The sequence below is a fragment of the Columba livia genome, chromosome 7 (assembly GCF_036013475.1).
Source record: "Columba livia isolate bColLiv1 breed racing homer chromosome 7, bColLiv1.pat.W.v2, whole genome shotgun sequence".
Lineage (NCBI taxonomy): Eukaryota > Metazoa > Chordata > Aves > Columbiformes > Columbidae > Columba > Columba livia.
In genome coordinates, this window is record NC_088608.1 from 19775052 (window position 1) to 19787475 (window position 12424).

Here is a 12424-nt window from a genome sequence, read left to right on the forward strand (position 1 = left end):
AGAAGGGCACACAGTGAGAAGTTAGAGAGCTGCTGATACCGAGCTTTGACTAACTCGTGGAAAATGAGCTAGTAATAAAATTCTTCAGTTTCCCAATAATACATAAAATAAAAAATAAATTTTATTTGCAATATAGAAGGTAAGATGGCTTTGAGCAAACCTGGCCTAGGGGAAGGTGTCCCTGCCCATGGGAGCGGGGTTGGTACTAGATGATCTTGCAAAAAATCTTGTAATTATGAGCCTGTTGGTAGGAATAAGGTGATGGCAAACATTATTTGAAACTAATTAGCAGAAGGACTGGATGGTTTCTTCCATATAACTTCCATATAACTACAACGCTAGCGAGACAATCTCTAACCATAGTGTTCTAGTTACACTGAAATATATTATGATATTATGATACAAATACATTACTAATATATTACAAAAATTACAAATCTGTGTATTGCTACAGCTTTCTTCATGCTTAGCTATTCACATGTTCCTCTAGACATACATATAAGCTTTTCTCCCGTATAAATTGCTTCATTCCTTTTTATATTAGCTGTTGATGAGCAAAGGCCCCTCTTTATTCTCTAACCTCACGTGACTGGAATGGCTCTCATTTTTTTTTTACCTTCTTTGTTGAGGAGTCATTTTCCAAACCCAGAAAATATTTTCTCACTTGCTGTGTTTGGTGGCAGAATTCCAGCAGAGATCAATGCTTTGTACAATGTACTTTAGCCAGGATGAATCTGACAGGGAAGTTTTATTGTCAAACCGCTATTTGTAATATTTGCCCATCTCCCATTAATTGTCATTGTGATGGAGATCTATGTGACACAACAGCCTAAGTGAGAAAGAACAGCAGCCATGGAAGCTATTTTGCAGAACAGTTTTATTTTTTTAAAAATAGTTCTTTTTGTTTTGACAGATGAAATATTACCATTTTAAATTGCAACCATTTTAATAAAAATGATGGTAGTAAAAGTTATGACTTAGTGGCCCACTGCAGGAAATTGTTCTGAACTATGATGTCATTTATCACTTATGCAAACAACCATCATGGTATTTGTTCTATTTTTCTTCTTTCGACAGTTGGTCTCACTGTGTCTAGTAGACCACAGGCTGGCTAAGACAGGTTTACTGAGTCAAGCCTTAGTCTGTGTAATTTGGAGGGGGAGAGGGACTAGGGTTAGGGTAATGTGTAGAAAAAGGTTGTCTTGAATTAGGCAAAGCTTGTTCCATGTCAATGTGCAGTTATTAATAAATCACTGAAATCTCAATTTCTTGAATGACTGCTGAACAATTATATCTATTCTGTTCTACAGTTACTGACTGAAAAAAGACCGTACTGAAATACTGAAAGATGAAGGGCTGTGATTAAAAAAAAAGGTGATATCTGCCATTCTGCAGGTTTCTAGCTCACCATACAGGTGTTCTTTAATTTTGGAAACCTTAAGAGATTAATTGTATGTTCAATAGCCAGAGAAGTGCGTAAACAAGGAATTGTGCTTAAAGAGAAATGGCAGAAATATCATAGGTAGTCATGAAATAAACTGTAACTGCTGTGGATAATGAGGATTGTTGTGAGGGCGAGGGGTTAGTAACTGAGAAAAAGATCAATAAACGCATCCTACTGTGTATGTGTGCAGGCACATGATGGAAAAGATAGCAAAAGGGTAAGCACAAAGAGCAGGTTGTGTTTCCAGGATGGGTTAACCATGCTTGGGTTAAACAATTGTTTGCTATTTCCTTTAATTCTTTTGGTCTTACCTTTAGAAATTTTGTTTACAGACAATCGCCAGTTTCGCCATAAATGGTCTGTGGTGCAGATGACATGTGCTGTGGCTGTTAGTTGGGGTGAAGTGCTGCTTGACGGGCCTGTGCTGCATCCAGGAACAGCCCTGGAGCTGCAGCAGCTGCTTCTGCGTGGCAGGGAGCTGATGATCCCACAGGGCCTGACGTGGCTCCCTCAGGGGGACGCCAGTTGCAAGCAGCTTATTAACTTGGGCTCTGCTCTGCCAAACCCAGAAACGGAGCCACTCAAAAGTCAAATGCCAAAAATCAGCATTTCTGCAGCTGATATTATTTCAGATGAGTAATTCTGGCGGTGCTGTTTGAAGATATCTGTGTCTGAAGACCTTTTTCAGATCTAAGAGATCATTCTGTAGCAGTAATGTTCTTAACAGTATCATCCTTTCTTCTGATAATTGATATATTTTATGCATTCCAGTACTTAAAGTGTCCATCAAAAATATTTAATTCCATATAATCCTGAAACATGGAACTAAAAATTGTATTAATCGTTTAAATACATGAGAATGTAGTATATTTTTCCTTGCATGGAATATATCAGACTTATATATAAATGTGTTAAAGATCACGTGTGATGCATAGGACAGTTTTAGGTGATGATGAATATTCCTGTTTCCTCTGGCATACTCACTTGCCATGAACTGCTAGACCCAAGATGGTGGTGGTAATTTCCAAAAAACACCTAGTTTCTGTTGCCAGTGTGTGTCCAGCAGATGCTCAAACACCACATCTCAGCCTCACAGACGGTGCCTGGAGTCAATATTGCCCTTTTTGTGCAGAACAGATGCCCGTGGCATCCACTGATATCACTTGTTGCTCAGGCAGATGGCATGTAAGCACTTTTTTAAGACTGGACAAGCAAGGAAGCTGTTACTAGATCTCTTCAGGGTAAGTGTGGTGTTTGCACTCTCTTTGGATACATTTTTAGATTACAAGCTTTTGCTTCCTGTGAAAATCTTTGGCACTGGCTCCAAAGAGGCCTGCAAGCCTTGCGGTGCCCCTCATTCTGAAAGGAGCTTGCTAGTTGTGTAATGTTGGTAAATTTTGTCTGGGCATATGTTTGTGCTTTCTGATATATCAGAATATATGTATTTTGTATGTCCTTCTGTCTTAAGCAGTGTCCTTAGCAGTAATTACAACTTATTTGAACATGCTATTTAAGGTACAGTGCATACAAAATAACGTATGTCCCTGACTGTCGGTAAGATGGTCTGAGAATCTAAGTTTTGGTTGGCTTGGAGCAAAAGGACTGAATGAGTTACAGAGCACTTTGTGCCTGGTGTTGGAAAATGTTCAACATTTCCATTCAATATCTAATAACAATTTTTTTGAGATTACATTTAGGCAGCCCTCTGCTCAGAGATTATATGAAGTATAGGAGGGCAAGAACATAGTGCCTTTGTGGTGCCAACCGTACTTCCTTTGTGTCCTTTGTTACTGAGGTGGTTGCAATTCTCCAGTCCCCTCACTGACATACCTAATCTATGTTTTTAGGTAATCAACTAAAATCCTGTAATCTTCGGCTCATCTGTTCTTGTAAACATAATTCTCATAATTATGAATATATTCTGACTACTTCCTAGCAGTAATGCAGAAGAGATGACTATAGAGTTATTCACAGTATTGAGGAAAAATAACACTGCTTCAGGCTTTTATGATTATGTCAGTAGGGCATATTGTCTGTAATTTGGTTACAGGACCATATTTTCTAATATACTTTTTTAAAAATATATTTAGGTAGATTATGCTGGGTTTTGGACTGAATTACTTCATGTAAAAGTTTGGGGCTTTTTCATTTGTGCTGATTAACATTTCACTACATAATAATATTAGAGAATTAACTATGTTTTAATTGTGACAATAAACCAGACCTGTTACAAAACCAGTGCTGAAGACAAAGCACTTCCAAACTCTAGAGACAGTGCAAAGTTAGATGAACAGTCTACATCATGTTGCTCTTACTGCTTTTACAGAATGGTTCCAAGTCTCTCAAGAATGGTCAGACACCTTTTAAATCATTTTGCTACCTGAATTCTGGCAATTAGGTCTTTCATTCACACCTGTCCAATTGTTACCTGTAAACTGCAAAGCAATTAGGAATTAGTCTCAACATCCTATTGTCATTTTGCAGTAAAGCAAGTAAATCAGGCTGCTCATCTTAAAAATCAAATCTCTTTCCCTAATGCTTGTGGGTTTTCTGGTTTGGTTTGTTTTTTTCTCTAAAGGCTCACCACTGTTACCAGTGAGAAACAACAGATCAGTGTTGTTAGAAGGCGTTATTAAATGTCTGTAGAAATGAGAACAACATTTAACAGTTAAAATTTGCCGTTTGTTTTTAAACAAATCCATTTCATATGCTACTGCATATATGTATAAGAAAAACTGAGTACAAGTGGAAGGGAAATCAGAAAATAATGAGACAGGACTAGATTAAATTTCTTGTCAAAATTTGACACATTAGAATATATATATATACACGTATTCAGTGGATAGCAGCAGAAAGGATGAAGGTAAAGAAAAAGGAAGTGGATCTGATTGTTAATTGCATTATTCCAATATTATTCTCCGATTATGGTGGTATGAATTTCTGAGACAGTCTGTAACACTAAAAATATTGCCTTTATAGTTTGTCTAATGCTAATTTATCGCACTTCAGATTACAAGAGATAGGAATCTTTTCTGCCAGTGTGATCCTATGGCTAAAGATGTATTTATGGATCTCTACAGCTAAGCCTTGCTGACGGAATAGTAATGGGTACACAGACCTATGAGAGACAGGGTCTGCTGTTCTCACTGCTGTCATATGCAACGCTGTGTTCCTCACAGGGGTTTGAGGAGGAGCACGTCAGTGGATCACTGTCTTGGAGATGACACTGTGAAAAAAGTTTCTTTTGCTGGGACTTATTTGCTTCCTTGGTAAAAGGATAAAGTATTTTTATAATGTTCTAAATTTCTGTTCTGTTTATTATTATAGCAGTTTATAATGGCTTCTCGGTTTTCGTAGATGGTAAATATTTCTAATGTTATTTCCTCATTTAGACTGCAGACCTCTGAACTTCAGTGTGTACACAGGTGCCATTAAGGTAAATAGAACTACACAAGTGACAAATTTGCTATATGACTGGAAGTTATTCATACTGTAATCTGCATCCGTTCTAGCTTCTTCAATCCTGAAGAGAGAGAAGCGGAAGAGAACAAAAAATGTCCACTTTAACTGTGTTACTGTGTATTACTTCACGAGAAGACAAGGCTTCACCAGTGTTCCCAGCCAAGGAGGAAGCACACTGGGAATGTCCACCCGCCACAACAGTGTGCGCCAGTACACGCTTGGAGAATTTGCGATGGAACAGGAGAGGCTTCACCGAGAGATGTTAAGAGAACACCTAAGGGAGGAAAAACTTAATTCTCTAAAATTAAAGGTAAAAATTTTTCGGGATTTTGATCCTTGCCTTATTTATTTAAACAAGCAGTGTCAGAGCTATATGTGCCCCATGTGTGTATTTTGAACAAAACCATTTCTTTTCCGTCAACTACATTTTCAATCGAAACAACAGCATTTTTATTTCTTTTTTTTTTTTAATTTTACGGAAGACATTCTTGTTTGAAATTTCCAAGCGCTGCTGTAGCTCTCATTGATGTGTACCTCAGAGTGCTTTACAGGGAGGTTGTTTAATTCCTGTTTTCTACAGAGAGGAAAACAAAGGCAGAGAGTAGTGGAAGTTGCTCTTACCAGGGTGTCCAGCAGAAGTTTGGATGTGCCAGGAAGAGAATGAGTCTCCTGAGCCCTTGCACAGTGCCCTGTTAGACAAGGGCATGGTAACATCCTAAGTACAGGAAGTGAAACAGCTTATTTTCTTGACCAACTTGAGCAAATTTAGCAAAAAAGAACAGTAATACTAAACATGTTTTCCTTTTTCAGTGTGCTGATTTATATGATTGTGCGCCTTTAATGTTTCACCAAAGGATATCTGTATTAAAGAAGAAATGTGTCAGACAAATTAACCAGCTGTATCACCTTAACTAGTCAGAACAAATCTTGGCTATGGTTTTGAAGCTGTATTTTTAAATATAGCATAGGAGGGGAAAGAAACTGTTTATTTAGTAGAGGAGAACAGAGGAGGGGACTGTGTTCTTGGAAGTGGCCCTTCTGCCTCTTTAAAAACTGTTGGCAAAATTTCTGTTCTGTTATGTTTTTTATAGTGGTTGAAACACTTCCCATATAATAGCTTGTGTTCTATGTATTTTGGGCTTCTTTTCAGATGAATCTAGTAATTAAAAGTGCACAGTTTTTAGAATTGTAACCAAACTGCTGTGCTCCATAGCCCCTTCTCTTGTGATACTATATCTCTGTTTCAGACACTACTACAGTTTTCCAGAGTAAACTGGCACCCTCCAAGTTGAAGAAATGCCTTTAGCTTATTCCCATAGATAGAACTATCTTCACAAGTTCCATGTCTGAACTCCTGAAGAACTGTGTATGACCCTTACTGTTGTAATTACTTTTTCAGTCTCCTAATTGATTTTTATTTGAATAGCTAAATATATTCTTAAATAGTTCATAAAATTTGAGCTGTCATAATGAAAACAAACATAAAACCACTCAGGGCAAAGGCAAATTAAAGACAGATATTTGGACAGGTTGGAAACCAAAGTGTGTTAGTGACTTATCACTAGAGAGAGATTACACCTCTGAACATTTCGCATCGCAGGATCTTCAGAGCATCAAGTGCAAACTGAGCTGTGTCACTGTAACCAATGACTCTGTGTAGACCCCTTGGCTGACTTCCAGGAATCAGCTCAAAGAGACGAATCCCCAGTGGAGTGAGTAAAGAATAGTAAGGCATGCAAATATTTCACTTTTCCTTTTTATAGCTAGAAAGTAAATAAAGGAAAATCACAGATCCTATTTAGTACTAAAGACTGGATGAGGCTTTTTTGCTTTCATCTGTATAGAGTAGAGCTTGGCTCCTTGAGCTTTCGTAATTCTCCTCTTGGATGGGATGGATCTCCTTTCTTCATTAACTTAACTCCAGGCCAGTCTTTTTTTGGGACATAGACTCTAGTATCTGCTCCTCTTCCAAATACAACACATTCTTTTGTCTCCCCAAACACTTTTTTGAGTGGGTGATAATCTTTCCTTTGACTATTAAGTTACTGCAAAATCTCTTCATAAGTATTCAGTGAATAAGGAAAGCTTGTTTTGCATTCCTCCCTCTGTCCTAATTTTAATTGTTTCCTTTTACCAAATAGAAAAATCCTTTCCCCTACACTTAATTCAGCACTGGTGGGATTCTTTCTTCACTGATTCTCAGCAGTTGATGTGGGAATAGTTTACTGACATGTTCTGAGGCTGGTAAGCTGGCTCCAACGTTTCAATTCAAATATTAAGAAATTGTGGTTAGGTCTTCAGAATCCTGAGAGTGGCTTAAAAATGCTAATATCTTACTAATGTTAAATTTTTTTGCTAGAGTAAAATATTTCTCTTCACTCTAGATCATGTATAAACACATAGGGAACAGAAAACTTCCTTTTTGAACTAGTCCATTAAACTCAGCTTAGTTGATTCCCTGATGATACACTTGAGGTAAAAAAATAAAACCCACTTTCCCTGCCAAAAGGAAACCCAGGACTCACTGAAATAGTGAAGACTCACTGTAAAGCACCGAGCATGTTATGTTTGCTTAAGACAACTGGGCCTTGCTGATTTCCCATTATAGAGATGGAAGAGCAGCTTGGTCATTCGCATGGTTTCTAAATGAACACAAAAACAAAATGATGTAGCATTCCAAGGTGACATCAGCAATTATGATCTTTAATGAAAACTTAATAAGCAGGATTTGGATCAAAGTGATTGTGCATCTGCACAGAAAACTGAAGAAAATGAGAAAACTAGGTAGGGCAAAGTTTGTTCAAAAAGGTTTTTCTATTTTAAAACCATTATGCAAAGAGAAAGTAGCATTTTCAGTGTAGTTTTTAATTTCAGTTTCCCCATTTATTGCATTAGATTAAAATATGCAAGTCTGTAGGTAGAAAGAATTCTGTCTTGTAGAATTTGTTAAAAAAATAGAAACGCAGGAATATATTGGAATTGAGTCTCCATAAGATTGGGTAATATTTATTATTTTACTTGCTAAAAGTGAAGAGCCAAATAAGAAACTCCTTTTAATTAAAAGCCGATCAAGACTTTAAAATAATCTTCAAGTGACTTTAGCCATTTACCACCAACGCTTTGGTGTAAACATGGCTGACAGCGGCATAAACACCTGTTAGCAGCAGAGCGTGAAAACTCTGATGGCAGCCTGGACATAAAAGCCGTCTTGTCAAGAAGGCCCAAGGTAGGCTTTACTACAGCTTGTTGTCGTTTGAGAAAACATTATGAGAAATCACAATAAATTCGCTGGAATAGGCCTTGTTGTTTACTCCTAATGGCTGGCAAAGGTGTCAAAGCTAAATTTTTCACGTTTCACAGAGTTGAAATGAATTTCACCCAAAGACTTCACATTCATTGGCCCTTGCCTTGTTCTGTTGGTATGACATTAACCTTTAGCTTTATGAGAGAAATTTTACTTATCCACATATCAAGTTTAATTCAGATGAGCAATATTATGACCATCAGGATAACTTAATGTTCCCCTGAAGTTCTGTATTAGAAAATGGATCTGATGGTTCTTGATAATCTTCCTCCCTCTGTAGTTACCCAGCTATGCTGAGAAATGTTCAGATAGATAATTCATTTCATTAATTCATTTGTTCTTTGTGTGACAAAATTGAGGAAGAAAGCACAGGAGACAACAAGGAGGTCACCCAGCAAAGGAGTCAGGAACTAAGGTGCTTTGGAATGGCAAACTGCTGTCTAATCCCGCTGGATGCCCAGGCCTGTGACTTCACAGCCTGCTGGATGCGTACGGTGTTCAGCACGGGACGGATTCCATTCCTTAGTGCTCTGCCACTGTGTGGCAAAGCTGTTAAGATTTGCAGGAGGAGGAGCAGAAATGCACGACAGGTTTGGTATGGTGCTATAGTTGACTTTGTAAGCTGAGCAGTTACAGCATTCACCTCATGGGTAAGAGCCCTGAAACATTGTTTTTATTAAATACTAACTGAATAAAATGCTAAAATAGTTACAGAAGCAGGGATTAGTATTCTTCCCCTTCCCCAGTTTCAAATTTAAATTCTGACAGGCAACTGAGTAACAGTGCTGAAGGAGCGGTTTGAGCCTCGTGTATTTCAAACTAGAGCATTCAGAATTCCTAGGTAGGTCATTCACCTATTATATTAAAAAAAAAAAAAATCCATCCTGGATTTGAACATTCAGGTGGAGTTGTATGTACAGTAGAGTATTCCCTCCCACTAGCTTCAGACAGCTAATTCAAGATGTGTTTAATTAGTCTGTGGATATACCTGTCTCTCCCTGTAGATTATACAGAAAAATGATGACTCCAAATGTTGTCTCTCCTACCTTACTGGACTAATACATTGAAATACTCAGCGTAAGTAATCTCTCCATTGCCCCAGGGCCAGGCAGAACTGATTAGGGAACTATTACCCCCTCTTTTCCTAGCCACTGTAGAGTGAAATGAATCATAGAAAACAGAATAAGAAAGCAATCTGAAGGAAGTTTGAGAGGACATTTTGAAAATGCTTGCATTTAAGATAGAGCTAGGAGTATATTCACGTAAAGGGATTTGAATGTTATAGGAATAACAGACATGGTAAGTAAACTGAAACATGAAATAAAATGAAGGCACTAAACTGCAAAGGGTGCAGTTGCAGAGAAAGACTGAGAAAACAGAGCAGAGTTGTGGAAGTGACAGAGTGCATCTGCATGAACTAAATATGGTGCTGAATTGCTAAGAAGAGATGATTACTGATCTCAGGAGAGTTTATCTCTGAGCAGTGTAACGTGTACACATACACCATATGTAAGGGCTACTACTCATGACACTGAGGCTCTTCTTTTTCACAGGGAAGAGTATCACTTTTAACATGGCTGTATAAATGAGGATTTTATTTTCTTTGATTGCCTTACACAGTTGTTATAAACACAAAACTGCACAATGACAAAAAGAGTAATCAGCGAGTTCACCATCGCGTAATTCAGTAATGCCATAAATGACAGTTAGAATCCAAACGATTGTAGAAAAGACAAACTGTTAATTTAAAAGGAAAAATGAAGCAGCTGGGAATATAATAAAAGAAGAAATAGTGGAATGGGTAAGATTCAGAACTGCTTTATTACATATGAGAAACATAGCTAGATAGGCATGACAGGATTTAGTAGCAGAAAAATGAAGAGTTACCTTTACAGTGATAATTGTTAAATGTCTAAACATTGACATGCACAAAAACCAGGCAATGATAGTTATGACTTCAGTAATTTATCTGTATTTAAAACTGGTGTCTAAAAATGTATTTGGGCGAACAGGCCAAGCTGAAACATTCCGCAAGTAAATAAGGCAAAACAGATAAAGAATTTGGCTACAGGTAAGAAACATTCGAATTCCGTTCACTGGGGGCTATTTTTCTGAGGTCACGGTGATGTTAATGCAACTGTTAACGCAAATGCAACTTCAGACTTCACTGGTGTATCATTATCACCTAGTTGCACCATGGTTTTTTTTCACAGAAGTGTGAGACCAGGTGCCTGGTTAGTGTAAGTCAGCAACCTCATCAACTGAGAACATTACACAGAGCAGGGTGAACACTGGGAATCTGGTTTTATTTTTCCATTTTAAGCAGAATTATTTCACAGAACAATAATAAAAGAAAAATAATTTATTATATCACCAAATAAATCATATAACTGCATGTGCTTCTCATTTGCTATGCACTACAATGCTCAATCTGCGTAATTTGAGATTGAGAAAATATATTGTTAGTAGCAAATATCATCTTTCTGAACTGTGTTTTAACAATGGATATTTTTTTGATTCTTAAGCAACTTTATCTGTAGAACTGGCAGATATAACTGGCGAGCTCTACCATGGATGGGAAAATTAACCTTCCTTCAGTGCAGTAATTTTTTCTTTCTTTTCTCCTTGAATATATCCACCCCTTTGTATATGAGCACAGAAGTGTGCTGTCTTATGAAAGTGGCACTGGATGTTTGAGGTTGATGCTCATGGCCATTTAATTTTGAAACAATTTTTGAAGGCTGTGGGAGCTAGACTATACATAGGTAATAATAACAGTGCCAGAATACTTGTATCTACAGAGGCTCAAAAATTCATATCCTTAGGAAAGGAGCAAGAATCTTATCTCAAGAGCCTCCAGAAGAGGTTAACAACTTATTTCCGTTTTACTGAGAGTATTGATTCAGTAACTACCCAGGAATAATCTGGGCTGGTTAGTGAAGTACTTAAGTATATGACAACACAAAGATAAAAGGGTTATTTTTGGGACCAAAGAGGGCTAGGAAGAACTTCAGAAGAGCTGTATGCCTCGGTGCTGGGAAATGCCTTGCAAATAAACATGAAGCAATGTAGGTAGAAAAGGGGAAAATTAAGTGACTTCCAAGCTTAAAATTGTCAACTCAAAAAGCAAATATAGGCATCTTCTCAACTGATGACATGGAAGTATTGCTTTGTGACCTCAGCTGTGCAAACATCAAACAAACTTGTCAGGCTAAAGAGGAACAGGATAGCAAATAGTACATAGACGTTACCATTTTACAAATCTGTGGTGCATTCTAATCTGAAACAGTGTTGGTAGTATAATTACTGTCTCAAAATGGATATTGAATTTCAAAGAGCCTAGAGACAGGAACTAGAATAAATTAAGGCCTCAAAAATTATCTTATGAAACAATACAGAAAAGACTAGAATTTTAGAAAGACACAAGACCTAGCAAACAATGACAAGTGATAAAGAATGTAAGAACAAATAAGAAATTAGAAACGTAGGAAAAAATTAGCTTCATGACAAATATGAAACTAAAAAAGTGTATTTAATTCACATGTTAAATGTGAAAGAACTGCCTTTTCACCCCATCTGTAATCAGGTTCTGGAACTTCGTGGCAGTCATGCAGCACTTTTACATACAGCTTTCCACATTTATAATGCATTACACATATTTACATCTATGGCACATACATATGTGTGAGTATAGTTTAAGGACTTAGTTAATTGTTCTGTGCAACAGATGACAAAGAATGGTACAGTGGAATCCGAAGAAGCCAACACCCTGACACTGGATGACATTTCGGATGATGATATTGATCTAGACAACACTGAAGTAGATGAGTACTTTTTTCTACAACCCCTGCCGACAAAAAAGCGAAGGGCGTTGCTGCGGGCTTCTGGGGTGAAGAAGATTGATGTGGAAGAAAAACACGAGCTGCGGGCCATCCGCCTGTCCAGAGAGGATTGTGGCTGTGACTGCCGTGTGTTCTGTGATCCAGAAACTTGCACTTGCAGTCTTGCAGGCATAAAATGTCAGGTAAACGTCTGTATTATTGTTGTTATTTACCTATCCAGGGGGATGGGGAGGTGGGGTGTGCATGCACGTGTACTTTTTTGTTGTTAAAGTTATAACTACTAGAAGTTAATTATTAATCCATAACACTTGTGGATCTCAAACCAGTTTTTTAAGGCCAAGATTTAAGAGTACAAAGTGTGCAATACAACCA

The 12424-nt window shown here is 37.6% G+C and overlaps 1 protein-coding gene across 14 annotated transcripts in view; it reads left to right on the forward strand.

The window, feature by feature from the left end:
- The window catches only part of CSRNP3 (cysteine and serine rich nuclear protein 3), a 107816-nt gene that overhangs the window by 84551 nt on the left and 10841 nt on the right, over positions 1-12424 (forward strand). For all 14 annotated transcript variants that reach the window (XM_065069701.1, XM_065069691.1, XM_065069703.1 and 11 more), the window contains 2 exons: positions 4957-5216; positions 11938-12234. In XM_065069701.1, the coding sequence (XP_064925773.1) occupies positions 4957-5216; positions 11938-12234 (557 nt within the window). The remainder of the gene's footprint in view (positions 1-4956; positions 5217-11937; positions 12235-12424) is intronic.